Source organism: Scyliorhinus torazame, chromosome 6 (assembly GCF_047496885.1).
Source record: "Scyliorhinus torazame isolate Kashiwa2021f chromosome 6, sScyTor2.1, whole genome shotgun sequence".
Classification (NCBI taxonomy): domain Eukaryota; kingdom Metazoa; phylum Chordata; class Chondrichthyes; order Carcharhiniformes; family Scyliorhinidae; genus Scyliorhinus; species Scyliorhinus torazame.
In genome coordinates, this window is record NC_092712.1 from 90,952,243 (window position 1) to 90,969,362 (window position 17,120).

At 44.8% G+C, this 17,120-nt stretch overlaps 1 protein-coding gene across 1 annotated transcript in view; it reads right to left on the reverse strand.

Annotated features, from left to right (window-relative positions):
• gpr158a (G protein-coupled receptor 158a) overlaps positions 1-16,540 on the reverse strand; it is a 1,113,215-nt gene extending 1,096,675 nt beyond the window's left edge. Inside the window, exon 1 of the mRNA XM_072508450.1 lies at positions 14,985-16,540. Coding sequence (XP_072364551.1) covers positions 14,985-15,883 — 899 coding nt within the window. The 5' untranslated portion in view covers positions 15,884-16,540. The remainder of the gene's footprint in view (positions 1-14,984) is intronic.
• Between the last annotated feature and the right edge of the window lie 580 nt (positions 16,541-17,120).

Consider the following 17,120-nt stretch of genomic DNA (forward strand, 5'->3'; position numbering starts at 1 on the left):
GCTATCACGTGGCACAGGTAACAACCCAGAAATAATAACTCTGTTTGTCCTAGATCTAAGTTTCCACCCTAGCTCCCTGAATTCCTGCCTTACACCATATCCCTTTTCCTACCTATGTCGTTGGTACCTATGTGGACCACGACTTGGGGCTGCTCCCCCTCCCCCTTAAGGATCCCGATCTCTCTGACTTTCTATATTCCTAAGAGGTTTGCCATTTACGGTGTAGTTACCCTCTATGTTAGACCTACCAAAATGTATTACCTCACATTTGTCTGGATTAAACTCCGCTTGTCATTTCTCTACCCAAGTCTCCAACCTATCTATGTCTGACAATGTTTCGCACATACGTAGTTGCCAATGCGCACCGCACAAGCGCAATTCCCAAAATGTGCCACACATGTGGAGTATATTCCGAAACCCAATACACATTAGGCCCCAAGCATTTTGGATAAGGGATTTTCAACCTGCACAAATTTCAAACATGTCAGCTCTTTCCTAATTCAACAAGGGTGATTTCCCCGATCTTCAGATCCTTTGTTCAAATGTTTTCTTGGGCTTAATTGTGCCCATTGGTAACACTTTGCATGCAGTTGTTAATTGCCACCCTTAGGGATTATTGGTAGGGTTCAGTTAGCAACATGCATGGAATGGTGCATTAGCTCCCTGGCACAGTAGACCCCCACCCCACCCCTGTAATTTAAAGCCACCTTCATCGAAGCATCTTTACACAATTATAGATGTGGCAATACAGGGATGTGCACAGTTTATGATGATTGGAAACTGAGTACAGTGTATTGTAAAGTATCCATATTACTTAGTGGTCATTCTCAAGTCACGGTTATGTCTTCCTCATGTCCTTCTATGCCTCTTTTGTTGCGGAGCTAACCAGTTCAAGAGAGCCTAGACCCAGATTTGGTAAGTATGTTGATTTCTAATCCAAAAACTGCCATCTTGTTTGATATGCATGTGGTCAAGGAATGTTGGTGAGATCGCAGTCAGAGTCTTATTGGTTGCCAGATGTTGTAAATAGTCATTACATGTAAATTCAGGTTTCATCAATGCATAGCTGTACATGCAGCATATTCAGAGTTGGTCGCAACTACTCAGCACAGTGACTGTTTGACACAGGTGAAAAAGAGCATTGGTACAAATTTTCTTAGTAAGTAAATCATATTAAAATGAGGGAAGACACTCTTGTTGATCTGCCACCCTGTCCCATACTCGTTTTCCTCAGTATGCATTAACTATTAGAATTTCTGCTTCTCATTTGTAAACAATAAGCGTGGAAATCTTTTGTCAAAAAACATGATAATGAATGCCTTCAGAATTTAACAGGCATTTTAAAATTTTACATTAAGCTAACATGAACATGCAAAGAGCCCCTTTGTCTCAGCTTAATATGTTTTCTGCGATGAATATAGCACAAAAAGGTAGCACAGGTGTGCAATCAAAAATTACACAAACAAAGAACCATTGGCTTGCCATGGTGCATGCAGAACTCTAGATTATGAATGCTAACAGAGGCAAAACCCACAGAAGCGAGTGTAGTATCTGATTCAGCTTCCGCGAGTGCTCAAACAGCAATTATGCCTGTGTTTATCGAAGAAGGTGGTGGCTGAATTGCGCTCAATCATGGAGAACAATTTCATCCCTCATGACACAGCGAGACACCCTGAGCTTGCAGCTGTCGAGCTGATAACAAGCTTGAACTTTCCAGAACCTGGTCTGTTTCAGGGGTCAGCAGCTGAACTTTGTGGCATCTCACAATTGGCCACCCACAGCTGTATACCTGATGCACATTTTCTGAGAGCAGCTGACTTCATCGCCTTCAGTACAGATGCAGCCAGTCAGACACAGAGGGATTTGCCTCAATGGCAGGATTCCCTGGGTTACAGGGTAGTATAACTGCACAGGTGGGTTCATCAAAGCCCAGTTATCTCAGGCCCGAGCATTCGTCAATCAGAAGGGCTTACACTCATTAGATATGCAGTTGGTGTGTGTCCATCGTAAGCAGTTCCTGCAGGTGTGCACTAGGTTCCCTTTCAACTGTCATAATTCATTTTCCTGAGGCAGTCACCGGTGCTGTAGCTGCAGCTGTTCATTCCATCACTCAACCTCTATGTATGGCTCCTGGCAGACACTGGTTAGCTAGTGGCTTCTAATCCCACAGCAGATGTACAGGAGTGATGCAACCACTGCCCTGTCAGCACAAAGTCCACACCGAGCAGGCCATTGGCCTCCTGAGGATGTGCTACATGTTCCTTGGTGGCGCAGTGGTTAGCACTGCTGCCTCACAGCGCCAGGGACCCAGGTTAGATTCTGACCATAGGTGACTGTGGAGGTTGCACATTCTCCCAGTGTCTATGTGGGTTTCCCCCGGGTGCTCCGGTTTCCTCCCACAGTTAAGATGCGCAGGTGAACGGTGGCGCAGTGGGTTAGCCCTGCTGCATCAAGGCGCCGAGGTCCCAGGTTCGATCCCAGCACTGGGTCACTGTCCGTGTGGAGTTTGCACATTCTCCCCGTGTTTGTGTGGGTTTCGCCCCCACAACCCAAAGATGTGCAAGGTAGGTGGATTGAACACGCTAAATTGCACCTTAATTGGAAAAAAATGAATTGGTACACTAAATTTATAAACAGAAAAAGATGTGCCGGTGAGGTGGATTTGCCATTCTAAATTGCCCCTTCAAGTCCAAAGATCGGGGGCATTAGCGAGGGTAGGGTGGGGGATTGGGCCTAGGTAGGGTGCTCTTTCTGAGGTTCGGTGCAGACACGATGGGCCGAATGGCCTCCTTCTGCACTGTAGGGATTCTATAAATTAGATTTTATGAATCTAACATGGCAAGAATTCCCAGCTTTATTGTGATCTGTATAACATGACCATTCAGAGGGGAGTGTAGCTGGAGGAGGTCCATGGTGGAAGGTGTCCCCCACCCTGCCAGAGAATAAGGATTCTGATGAGGGTGAGGTCAGGACCACTTAAATCTGACTGATGTGGTGACACACATGCCAGGATAGCAGGGAATTCCAGGATGCCCTGATCCTGGAACGCAGAATCACATAATTGTTTCAGCACAGAAAGTGGTCATTTGGCCCATCATGTCTGCACCAGCTCTCCAAATGAGTAATGCACCTCGGGCCATTCCAACACCCTGTCCCCAAAATCCTGCACCTTTTCTTTTCAGACAATAATCCAATTCCCTTTTTGAATTCCTCGATTGAACCTGCCTCCACCAGCCTCTCAGGCAGTGCATTCCAGGTCCTAACCATTCACTGCATCAAAATGTTTCTCCTTAGATCTCCATTGCCGCTTTTGCCAATTACCTTAAATTTGTGAACCTGGTTCTCAATTACTCCACCAGTGAGAACAATTTCTCCACATTTACTCCGTCCAGGCCCCTGATATTTTTGAATACCTTTGTCAAATCTCCTCTCAACCTTCTCTTAGCCAAGGAAAACAGTCCCAACTTCTCCAATCTATCCTGAAATTCCTCATCCCTGAAAACATTTTTGTGCTCCCTCTAATGTAATTACCTCTTTCCTACAATGTGGCGCCCAGAACTGGACGCAACACTACAGTTGAGGCCAAACCAGTTTTACATACAAGTTTAGCGTAACCTCCTCATTCTTATAGGCAATGCCCCATTAATAAAGCTTAGGATATTGTACAATTTATTAACTGTTCTCGCTCAACCTATCCTGCCACCTTCAATGACTTATGTACATACACACCCAGGTTCCTCTGTTTCTGCACCCCTTGTAGGACTGTGTCCTTTATTTTATATCATCCCTTCATGGTCCTTCTACCAAAATATATCACTTCTTACTTCTCTGCATTGAACTTCATTTGTCACTTGTTCTCCCATTCCACCAACTTGTCCATGTCCCTTTGAAGTTCTCCAATATCCTCCTCACAATGCTTGCAAGTTGCATGTCATCTGTAAATGTGGAAATTTTGCCCTGTACACCAAGGTCTTGGTCATATTAGTATTCTGGACATGAGGGCAAGGTGAATTGAATTATTATTACTGCTCCCCTCTTCAGCGCGTGACAGCGATAGTTTAATTTATTTTCCTTAGTATCCTTTCTCTTGTTGAAATAGGCTGTGGTGTGTTTTCAGCCCCAGTTTAGGAGGTAAAATTGTAATAATAATCCCATAGCAAGTTCTTTAAGGTGTGGTACTGGGGTCAGGCTGGCAAGAGGGAAAAAGACATAATGGATGAAAACAGTAAGTACCAAATAAAGACCCTGGTCGGAATCGATATTGGCTCTGCAAGACCACTCAAGTTAGTACAAAAACACTTCATCATTAAACTGAACATTATGTTCACCCAATCACAGTATTTATCCCGTTAACACAAAAGAGAGAAAAGACCAGGGGCGTGATTCTCCCCTACCCGGCAGGTTCCGGCGTAATGGAGTGGCGGGAACCATTCCGGCGTCCGGCAGCCCCAAAGGTGCGGAAGTCTCTGCACCTTTAGGGGCCAAGCCCTCACCTTGAGGGGCTGGGGCCCGCGCCGGAGTGGTTTGCACTCCACCAGCTGGCGGGAAAGGCCTTTGGCGCCACGCCAGCCGGGGCCAAAAAGTCTTCGCTGGGCGACGCGTGCGCGGGAGCATCAGCGGCTGCTGACGTCATCCACGAGCATGCGCCGGGGAGGGGGTCTCTTCCGCCTCTGCCATAGTGAAGACCATGGCGAAGGCAGAAGAAAAAGAGTGCCCCCACGGCACAGGCCCGCCCGCGGATCGGTGTGCCCCGATCATGGGCCAGACCACCGTAGGGGCACCCCCTGGGGCCAGATCGCCCAGCGCCCCCCCACCCCCCCAGGACCCCGGAGCCTGCCCGCGCTGCCTTGTCCCGCCGTTCAAAAGGTGGTTTAATCCACGCTGGCGGGACAGGCATTTCAGCAGCGGGACTTCGGCCCATCGCGGGCCGGAGAATCGGCGGGAGTGGGCCCGCCGACCGGCGCTGTGCGATTCCCGCCCCTGCCGACCGGCGCGGCGCGATTCCCGCCCCCGCCGAATCTCTGGTGGCGGAGACTTCGGGACACGGCGGGGGCGGGATTCATGCCAGCCCCTGGCGATTCTCCAACCCGGCGTGGGGTCGGAGAATCCCGTCCCATGCTCTGAACATGTAACTAACTTCGAGACAGTATAGGATCAATTTTGCAACAGGAAGAACGATAAACAAAGAGGCCATCAGACTTCACAATTGGCTAATAGCTGGTCAGACATGAGTGTTTCAGAGGACAATGGATCTTGATTAAATCACCCTTGTTAAACAGAATTATCCTGTTTATTTCTATAAATGAGTTTAAGTCTTGATGAGACAACAGAACTCAGGCCAAATGTGTGTGTGTATCACCTTTTAGCACTACCAGAACTTGAATAAATGAAGGGACATCAGAACACAGTCAGTGACAACCCAGTAACCCCCAGGAGTAACCATCACAGAAGAGGAATCCTGAGCTTGGAGCTCAGAGGAGATATCCACACCGAGTGATCGCAGCCCGGCCAGCTCCCTTCACTATTGTGGTTAATACCGAGATCTCAGTAGTGAGTCTGAGTCATCTTTGTACTATATTCTCAGAAATTGCGATTAAGCTAACTATTCTCAATAGAGTAGTCCTAAATTCAGGTGTCTTTATTGTGTCTGCAACAGCAATCAAGCAGGGTCTCGGTCAACAAAGGTGCAACAAAACCAGGATTTATTAACACAGTCAAAACCCAAGGCATGAATCGAACCACACATCCACACTCATGAGCATACAATGTAGAAAGGCAGATAAGTTGCAAATTGTGAGTTACTTTAAAAAAAAAATCAAAAACGAATTGACATTAATTTATATGAATAGCATTCAGTATGTCAATGTCAAATGACAGTTCTTTCAGTGACTTTGTCTGGCGGAAGTCTTGATTTTGGCCCTAGAAACTCAGTTGCAGATTGAGGTGGTTAAAGGTGCAGCAAAGTATCCTTGTTATTCTGGGAATTATCTCACTTTGTGGGCAGAATACAGGAGTCTTTCTGGAGATCGGACTTCAAGAGTGATGGAGGTCAGAGGGAGGCTGCTAGCCTGAAGTCTGTTTTTCTCTTGAAGTTGAACAGCAACAATATATAATTTCAAAAGTTGTATAATCAAAGTAATTCGAACAGATCTAGGTCCAGTCATGTGACAGGGTGGTTTTGGGTTGGGTTATTCTGCTGATGTTGTACTTTAAGGACTCTCTTTACAACTTATTGTACCGTGTGCAAGTAATTATGGAACCATTGTTGGAGATGAGGAGTCACAATAGCTCTGCCCTTGTTCAGAGCTGATTGGTACAGACATTTCGTCTACTACACCTTTTATGTTGGTTTGGCTGGAATGTTCATACAATACAAGTCACATTCCAGGAGTTGATGAGTTAGCATTTGTCCATTTTTAAAAACATGATTCAAACAAGAGATTCTGGAAAGAACTTTTCTTTCATACCTTCTCAGCATAACACTCACAAACTTCATATCATCTGCAGATTTAGAAATTGTGCCCGATACACACCAATATCTTGGTCATGTTAGCGAAAGCAAAGGTCCCAACAGGGGCCTCTAGGGAACTCCACTACAAACCTTCCTCCAGTCCAAAAAGCACCCAATAATCACTACTCTGTTTCCTGTCACTCAATGTTGTATCCTTGCTCCCTCCCTTTTATTCCATGAAACACTTTTCCTGAGCCTGAAAGATCCTTCAATGGAAGCATCGAATCCAGACATCAAGTTTATATACAGCAATCCGTGATCCAGATTCCAAAGTCGTCAGGTCCATACCCAATGGAGATGAACAAGCAAAATGCAGCAAGTCTTCTGTAAGCACACATTGCCACATGACATCCTCATACTACACACACGGACAGAAATAAATAGTGAGGTCATGATTTTCCAGAACAAAACACATGAGTCCAGTTACTTTTCATCCTTAGTCATATTAATCTCATTAAAGTGTCCGTACTGGATAAAAGGTTTAGAATCTACGCCCAACTGAACCCCAGTGTGATGCTACTACTCTTTCTCTGCCCTCTTGTGTGAATTCCTACATGGTGCTCCCCTTGTGGCCAGAGATGATATGGAGGCTGTCCTAGGATTCCTGTGGCATGATTTCCTGGAGTAATGCGTATGATAGCACAGTAACTGGCTGCTCCAGCTATATTTGTGGAGGAGCACCTTCAGTCATGGGGATGTGAGATTTATTGCTTGTCTTGTGGGGGGCTACGGGGTTGGTGTGAGAAGATGGGGTCCCTTGAGCAGTGGCACCATCTACATCAACCTCAGCCCTTTCGTGGCCCACCTGCATGCCTGCATTTACCAGGTGCTGAAGAATACCTGATTGGGTGTGCATGCATTCAGGGGCCATCACTGCAACACACTGGTCAATGATACAAAATGCATCCTACAATTTGTTCATGCCAGCTTGCTGCTCCTGCATCCAGAGGGTTGCTGAAAATGACACTCCATGAAGGGATACATTTTTTTTCAATGGAAAAGCTCATATGCCTGAGACATTGCAGTGCTCATGTCAGGAATGGACACCTCCATTTTCCGCACAAAGATCTCTGGAAACTGTGCCAAATGTCTCCTCCGCTTTGTAAATGGCTCCAAGGCTCAGCATCACTGCTGTGTAAGCAGGGCTCGAGCTGTCAAAGCTGCCTCTGCCTTCATCGCCTATTCCTGCTCACGGGTGCTGTGATGCACACCTTGTGCCATCCATTTAAATGTCACCAGCAGCCCCACACTAAGATGTATGTATCTGCATTAGTGGAGAGTGTGCCTGACTCCTATGATGGTGATTCCTCAGAGTGAAAGTCATCTGGGGTAGCCGTGCCCTCTACACGCAGCAGGTGGTGCTGACCCTCTGGCATTGGCCCTGCGTAAGAGAGAAAACATCAGTTACTCCCCCTGCTTCATCTCAGCAGCTGCTTAATCAGATGTCCAGCAGCACATCCAGTGGCATCTACTGCCTACAACTTCACAAAGTACAATGCTGCTCCAAATCTCATTCATGGAGAATCCAATCAACTTTCACTATCTCTGTCGCTCACCAATCTCACCATTGATTGTTTAGGCTGTGACCACCCTTCCAGTGTCAATAGCCTTCTCCTCGCTAGGCATCAATATTGCCAGTTTGAACACTCCACCCCTGGAAAGACTCCTCTTATTCATATTGTGTGATATTTTTTCATGTGATGTGAGGATGAAGATTTCAGCTACAGTTAACTTTCCCATTTGGCCATCATAACAATCAGAAATGATGATTCTGACATTGCGCTGACTCCGGGCTTCCATGACCATCCTCTCAAACATACACAACTTTGATCCCTTCCCTCTGGTGAGGGTGGGCACTGAACATGCTACCTGTCTTGATGACCTATTGCTCAGATATATGCAGCCCCTTTAATACCCTCATGACAGCCAGCTTGGCTTTACATGTGACACAATTTACCAGACTTCAGGAGACCGTTGAAACATCTTCTGCACTGGACCAATGTCCTGCTCACCACCCTACAGCTGATGACCTCTTTGTCAACCACCAACCATGCCACCTTAGTTTTCCCCCTCCTGCCAGTCTCTGGAAACAAAATGTTCCTCCTCATTCTCACCAACTATAGCACAATCTTTACCGAGGTGTTAATGACCCAATGGCATGTTTGGTTGGATCCATTTTGAAGGCTCACTGATACTCTTTCTGTGGGATCTGCCACTTATATCTCCCAACTCCTGATTGTGCCTGCTGTCCATCATTAGGTGGTCATCCTGGAGCATCCCACTAATTGGGTGCTTCCACAAAAATGCTGGCATGAGTCACACTCTGGCCTTTGCCGGAGTCAGGACCTGAGGATGGTCCCAACACCAGGATACCAATGGCGTTGATGATATCCAGTCCAGACTTTGTTTAAAATATATAAGCTCACTTGAACAAAGTTTTCGAGATTGGTCTTGTCTCTTTTTTTGCAATTATTTTAAAACATCACCTGTGCACATATTGCAAGAATATGAAGGAAGTTATTCCATCAATACAATTGACTGAATGGTATTTCAGCATTTTTGGATAAAAGGACAATGCAAATGCTTCCACTCCACAATTATGCATAAAAATAAAACCAGACTTTTGAATTTGAAGGCTTCACCATTCTTCCAAAGTTGGTAAAGGCGTCAAAATGTATGAACAGTGATTTGGTTGACAAATGTAATGATGCTTTTATGAAATATATATATTTGCTTAGAAAATTGGATTACACCATAATTTTGTACATTATAAACTTCAATTACGAACAAAGAACGTGGGTGATGATTTCGCTCAGAAAGCATCTTGGACGATTTATGAAGTGAAGGTAAGCGAACGCCCTCAAACAATGGATGTTACATGAAAATCAGTTTTATAAGACACTAGTAATCCCATCACTGTGCTACACACGAGGATCATATGTAATTAAAAAAACATGCTGGTGCTTTGATACTGAAATTTCATTAAGCACTGGTTTACATCCAAGTTTTAATTGGAACATACAACCTATGTGAAGGGTTCAATCTATCATAAATGCATATCATTCATCTAATGCACATGTATTATGTACCAGATGCAAAAACACTCTTTTTGAAAAAATCTAAAACCAGTTATAGCAACTCTCTGACTAACTTCAGGGGTTTATCCGTAATGACAATAACAGGATATGCACTTTTAGACTACTGACCTCAACGGAACAGACCAAGTTAGGCACTACATATCACAGCTGAAATTGTATGACACAATGAAAGATCCCTCTAGTGTTAATTTATTCAAGTAGCTAATTACACCCAGAAAATCATGCTTTGCAACAGCCTGCTAAAAAACACACAGCTCTGTTACTGAAAATCATGACATAGTTGAGACCTACTTTTAGCACTGCTGCCTCACAGCGCTGAGGACCCAGGTTTGATCCCAGCTTCAGGTCACTGTCACTGTGGAGTTTGCACATTCTCGCTGTGTCTGCGTGGGTCTCAGCCCCACAACCCAAAGATGTGCAGGCTAGGTGGATTGGCCACGCTAATAGGAAAAACTTTAATTGGAAAAAAATAATTGGGTGCTTTAATTTATATTTTAAAAATAGTTGAGACCTGTTTGACAAAGAGTCATCCAAACTCGAAACGATAGCTCTGTTCTCTCTCCACAGATGCTATCAGGCCTGCTGAGATTTTCCAGCATTTTCTGTTTTTATTTCAGATTCCAGCATTTGCAGTAATTTGCTTTTACCTGTCTGTATACTCCTTATTAACAGCTACCCTTGCCCCCACCCCAATTCTATTGTAGGATCCTCAGTTCAAACCGTTCAGGAACATATGAGATGCGCATCCCCAATTTTAGTCCCTGGCCCATTTGTGGCCATGCTTTCATATTCTCAAAGTCTGGAATCCCGCCACCCCTTCCTAAATCTCTTCACCTCCCTTTTTCCTTGAGATGCTCATTAATACTGCCGAGTGCGAGGGCATACCGAGTGCGAGGAAAAACATCTTACTGAGTGCGAGGGCATACAGAATGTGAGGGCCCTGTTTCAATGTATTTGTTTTCCTTGTATAACTACAATGTTGTGTTTTCTGTTCATACAGGTGTTTTGTACTGTAGCGATGCACGGATTCATGGTCCTTGTGAAATGGACCAGGTTCGGTCTGTCTCTTTGTAAAGATTCAATGCTGGAGATTTCACTGTATTTTGCATGTTTCCTATTTCATATTGTTGTTTTGTACTTTGTCTTTGTATATAAAGGAACTGTTAATAAATTAAAATATGCTCCTTAATACACTCCTCTAAGGGCAAGCATTTAGTCACCTGCCCTGATATGTCCATATGTGGCTTTGCGTCAAATTTAATTGGATAAAACTATCTTTCAATGGTTTTACTGTGTTCCTGGTTCTATAGAAATGTTTCAATGTTTTTTTATGTTCCGGGCCTAAAGAAATGTTTCAATTATTTTACTATGTCCCAAGTCCTATAGAAATGTTTCAATGGTTTTACTATGTTCCAGATCCTATAGAAATGTTTCAATGGTTTAACTATGTTCCAGGTCCTATAGAAATATTTCAATGTTTTTTCTATGTTCCGGTCCTATGGAAATGTTTCAATGGTGTTACTATGTTCCAGGTCCTATAGAAATGTTTCAATGGTTTCACTATGTTCCAGGTCCTATAGAAATGTTTCAATAGTTTTACTATGTTCCCGATCCAATAGAAATGTTTCAATGATTTAACAATATTCCAGGTCCTATAGAAATGTTTCAATAATTACTATGTTCCCGATCCGATAGAAATGTTTCAATGATTTAACAATATTCCAGGTCCTATAGAAATGTTTCAATGATTTAACCATGTTCCAGGTCCTATTGAAATGTTTCTGTGGTGTTTCTATGTACTGGCCCTACAGAAATGTTTCAATGGTTTTACTATGTTCCCGATCCAATAGAAATGTTTCAATGATTTAACAATATTCCAGGTCTTATAGAAATGTTTCAATGATTTAACAATATTCCAGGTCCTATAGAAATGTTTAAATGATTTAACCATGTTCCAGGTCCTATTGAAATGTTTCAGTGGTGTTTCTATGTTCTGGTCCGATAGAAATGTTTCAATAGTTTTACTATGTTCCCGATCCAATAGAAATGTTTCAATGATTTAACAATATTCCAGGTCTTATAGAAATGTTTCAATGGTATTTCTATGTTCCTGGTTCTATAGAAATGTTTCAATGTTTTTTTATGTTCCGGGCCTAAAGAAATGTTTCAATGATTTTACTATGTCCCAAGTCCTATAGAAATGTTTCAATGGTTTTACTATGTTCCAGATCCTATAGAAATGTTTCAATGGTTTAACTATGTTCCAGGTCCTATAGAAATATTTCAATGTTTTTTCTATGTTCCGGTCCTATGGAAATGTTTCAATGGTGTTACTATGTTCCAGGTCCTATAGAAATGTTTCAATGGTTTCACTATGTTCCAGGTCCTATAGCAATGTTTCAATAGTTTTACTATGTTCCCGATCCAATAGAAATGTTTCAATGATTTAACAATATTCCAGGTCCTATAGAAATGTTTCAATAATTACTATGTTCCCGATCCGATAGAAATGTTTCAATGATTTAACAATATTCCAGGTCCTATAGAAATGTTTCAATGATTTAACCATGTTCCAGGTCCTATTGAAATGTTTCTGTGGTGTTTCTATGTACTGGCCCTACAGAAATGTTTCAATGGTTTTACTATGTTCCCGATCCAATAGAAATGTTTCAATGATTTAACAATATTCCAGGTCTTATAGAAATGTTTCAATGATTTAACAATATTCCAGGTCCTATAGAAATGTTTAAATGATTTAACCATGTTCCAGGTCCTTTTGAAATGTTTCAGTGGTGTTTCTATGTTCTGGTCCGATAGAAATGTTTCAATAGTTTTACTATGTTCCCGATCCAATAGAAATGTTTCAATGATTTAACAATATTCCAGGTCTTATAGAAATGTTTCAATGGTATTTCTATGTTCCTGGTTCTATAGAAATGTTTCAATGGTTTTTTTATGTTCCGGGCCTAAAGAAATGTTTCAATGGTTTTACTATGTTCCAGGTCCTATAGAAATATTTCAATGTTTTTTCTATGTTCCAGGTCCAATAGAAATGCAAGTCGTTGTTGCTGAATTGCTGGTTAAAAAAAGTCCACCTGTGGACACCAAGACGGTGCAGTGGTTAGCACTGCTTCCTCACGGTGCCGAGGTCCCAGGTTCGATCCCGGCTCTGGGTCACTGTCCGTGTGGAGTTTGCACATTCTCCCAGTGTCTGTGTGGGTTTCGCCCCCACAACCCAAAGCTGTGCAGGGTAGGTGGATTGGCCACGCTAAATTGCCCCTTAATTGGAAAAAATTAATTGGATACTCTAAGAAAAAATTTTAAAGTCCACCTCGTTCACCTTCAACCAATTGCATGACAATTATAATGGAGCGGTTGGCTAATCAGAGCAACCAATCTCGATCAATCAGTCTACAAGAGACACAAACAGCACACGAGGAAATTTTTAATGGGTTCATTGAGGTTCATGATTGAAAATGTCGTATTTATATATTTTTTCGATTTTTTTTTTTAGTCAAGGACTTGTTGCTACTATCCTTCTACGAATCACTTGGCGAATTTAACTTCAAAGTTAGTTTGATTATGCAGAGTCGCTACTATTCAAAGCCCAGGCAGACTTCAGCTTTAATCAGTGGGGTATGTCATTCTGTTTGGGTCGGGGGTGGGGGCCGCGGGTGATAAAAGCTCAAGGTTATGTTAAGTTTGTGTTAAACGCAGTCGCATTACAATACTGGAGAGCTTAAAAATTCAAATATGATTTCCCAATTAATTTAACCGTCATTTGTTCCGCCCCTATTCCACGCACTATCAACAATTGCCAAAGTAAAATACATGCAATCTAATTTGCAGGTACCTTGCAGACAGGGTGTCAGATAGAATTACACACATTGGGTCCCTAATTACCATAATCTGGTATCAGTAACCTTTCACTGAGAACACATTGCCAGTAGCTCAAACCGCTGGCCAGGTATTCAAATTAGATTATGGGGCGGATGTTCTACTGAGAAAATAAACTAAACGCTTATTGCATTATGGTGGCACTTAAGACTTTAAAGTAGTCTTAAAATGCAAAAACAGCACAGGCAAATTAGCAAACCAAAAATGCTCTCGACCTGTGGATCAGACAGGCGATACGAGAACGACATTCCACTTTACCGAGCGAGATTGTTACCATGCGTTTAAAGATTTCAACTGAAATGTGGAGGAATCGCATCCAGTGTAGATTCCAAACTAGAAGGGCCTTAAAAAACAATTATTTTAACGAGAGAGAAAAAAATAACATTTCGAATAAGCAATTGTTATATTTTGAGACGCCGGAGCTGTGACTACTGGGCGCTTTGCAATCTGGTTAACACGTCAACGTGAAGATAATGATTTGTGTTGTGACTGCTGGATCAGGACACATTACAGGGAGAACTCAACTCAATCACACTGACGTACAAACGACAGTGTGGGGGGGACATGTAAAGTTTGGAACGAAAATAACCAACCGGCATCCTGGAAATAAACCAAAGAGGCACATATTGACCAAAGAGGCACATATTGACTAAGATACTGGTAACTTTACACGGACGCTTTTTGCTCCCGGGCTGGCATTGACCCGCATTGATACAAATCGCCTTTAGAATGGAAATCGGCTGCTGATGGTTTCAGCCGAGTTTACGTCATCTCATGGAGCCCATTCATATCTGTAAAATGCAGCAATAGTAAACAATGTACCAGAGCATTGGAAGTTCAATACCTGGCATGTGATTCAGGGGGAATAAACCGAGCCATTTTGCTATTATAGACTCCACAAACACCGGCACACCTCGAATTAGCCATTCCTCCCTTTCCAGGAGATACATTTGAAGAGATTTTAGTTGAAATATTTAGAGGAAAGACAGAACCCCCCCCCCCCCCAAAAAAAAAAGAACCTCCCAGACCTTTCTTCTGGGACTCCTCCCACGGGGCACATTTTTGTTCAGTAAACATCCCAGTTCTCCTATGGATAGGACTATGTTAGTTGTCCCGCTATCGGAGCGTCTCTTTCACATTGCCCTCTTAACACTTCTGTCTGGAAGATGAAAGTTCACAGAAAGAATACTTTCCAAACTTTTTCTTTACATGTTTCCAAGCAAAAAGTATCTCTTGGCAACAAGAACGTTATTTGTCCCGCCGCTGAGTTAAAAGACCCACCCAAATCACACGTGTGGTTAAATGCAATGAATACAATGAAAGGACAATACAATAGCTTTGACAACACGAACAAGTAATGTATTTGAGATGGCGAAGTTTATACTTCCTGACTTGTTACATGAGTTGGAGGGTTTGGGGGATTTGTACAGAACTGTGACACCATTATGGTCTGAAATGACTGCTCTAGAGTTGCTCACCTGAACTCGGGCTTGAGGTCCGGCCTCAAGCCATAAAAGGAGGTGGAGAGAGTCAGCAGCCACAGGGGCTTGTACTGCCCGTGTTCACATTCCAGGTAGGGCGCCGACCACTTGATGTGAGTTTTATCCACCAGATACCTCATGCCCCTCTTCCGCATGGGAGGATGGAGCGACCTGAACTCGTCCCTCAGGAGCTTCCTGTGGAGGTAGGACTCAGGGGCACGCTGCTGCTTGAGGCGGTCAAACCACTCTGTCTCGATGCTGTGGTTGTTGCCCAAGTGGCGAGCGCTGGCTGACAGATCCTGGAGGAAGATCTGGTCGTCTATCCTCGTGGCCTGGAGAAAGAGCTGGGGAGGGGAGGTGAACGGCTGGACATCAAAAGTCACCACCGCTCGGTGGACCTTGGGATCACCCTCCAGAATACTCCTGACCAGAGCACGATACCACTCCACGTCCTCCTTAACAGTCAGCTCCCGAACCCCGTTCGTTTGTAAAATCATGTTTAAGAAATTGGTGGCGTGGACCACGGTATCCATGGCACTGTGGAGTGACGGATGGATGTTCATTGAATGCGAGGCCTCTTTTAAATTTGACAATTGGTACCTCTTGGTACAGTTAGCATAGCCAAGCTTGGAGGGCTCTCCAGTATGAAGGAAAGCCCAGACAGGAGTGGGCAGGCTGTCGTGTTGTTGATATGAGCTGCCGCCTCTGCCGCTCCCGGTGGATCTGATCGCATGTGATGGGTTGGGGGACTGCTGCCTGTTGTAAATAGGTTGCTTCTCGTAAGTGTCCACTTGCTCCCTCTCTCGCGCGGACCGTCCGCCCGAGCCGGGGCTGGATCCCAGGATGAATCCCAGCTGGATGTAGAGGACCAAAGGCAGCAGCAGGAAGCCAGCCATCTCGTCTGCCAAAGTCGGTTTCCCCACCACCGTACCCCTCCCCACCACCTTTTCGAGTCAGTTTATGGCGGCAAAAAGAGCGTGGAAGCTCAGAGAATGGAATGGAGACATTGCCTCAAAGAGTCTCACAGCAACGCAACGTCCAAGTACTCAGATGTCAACACAGCCTCAGCTCTATAAATACACACCGCACACACACACACGGACTGACGGACGGAGCAGAGCAGTGCAGGTCACCCCGGCTTCTCTCACTGATGCTATAGTTAGCCGATTACGTCTCCATCCCCACCGATTGCATTGCTGCCTTTGCAAAGGTTCTTCAGCGGCTTCTCAAGATCTCTGCGGCCAGAAGGGACTCGGGGTGGAAGTGCTCACGCGTCCCGGTGACTTTCTCCAATCCCCATCGCCACCCGCAGGATCTCTTAGAGACACTTTCCAGCAGGGGAGCCGGGAAAGGCAGCCCCGGCGAAGGGAAGGGGGCCAGCTGGGGTTATTAACACTGGCACGCGCGCGCTCTTCATTCCACACTTTTCCTCTTATTTTTCCTCCCCCCTCCCAATCCCGCTTTCCCAAAAAAAAAAATTCGCTCGACAGCTCCACCCAGCCTGTCAGAGTGAAGTGAGGTGAAGTGAAGTGAGTGTCCGCCGGGCGCCCCGGTTCCAAGCTGGCTGGCTCTCTGCTCAAACAGCCCGCCCTCCCCCGGCCCTCCCACTGGCCGCCGCTGCCGCCGGCAGCCGCGTCACCGCAGCTCCCCCGCCTCGGGTTGGCCCCGGCTCCTGTCAATCAATTACCGGGCCGGCCGGTTGGTCAGGCTGTGGGTGGGCGGGGGGAGGAAGGGGAGCTGCCGCCAGTCTGGCTTCGCCAACACAACAATATGAGCGGCCTGTCCCCCGGACTGCCCGGGCTGGAGGGAGCTGAGCGGCCAAGCGGAGCAGCCACGGTGTGCGCGGCCGCACGGGCGTGGGTTGCAGGGTTGGGCTTTGCACACACCCGCAGGCTGTGATCCGGCCTCATGTCATTCTCTCACACCCCAGCAATTTTGTTCCAACTCTTCATCAAATACCAGACCCCGCAGTGTCTTTTCTCTTCCTTCAAACATACGTGCGCATATCCCCTGCCCTGAATAATTTGAGCACGAAGTTATGCCCATTTTCCACCCGGACAAACAAATGTCCCACTATCTTGTGCAAACTGCTGACGGGAGGCAACTTGGCGATGTTGGTCTTTGGTGCTGAAA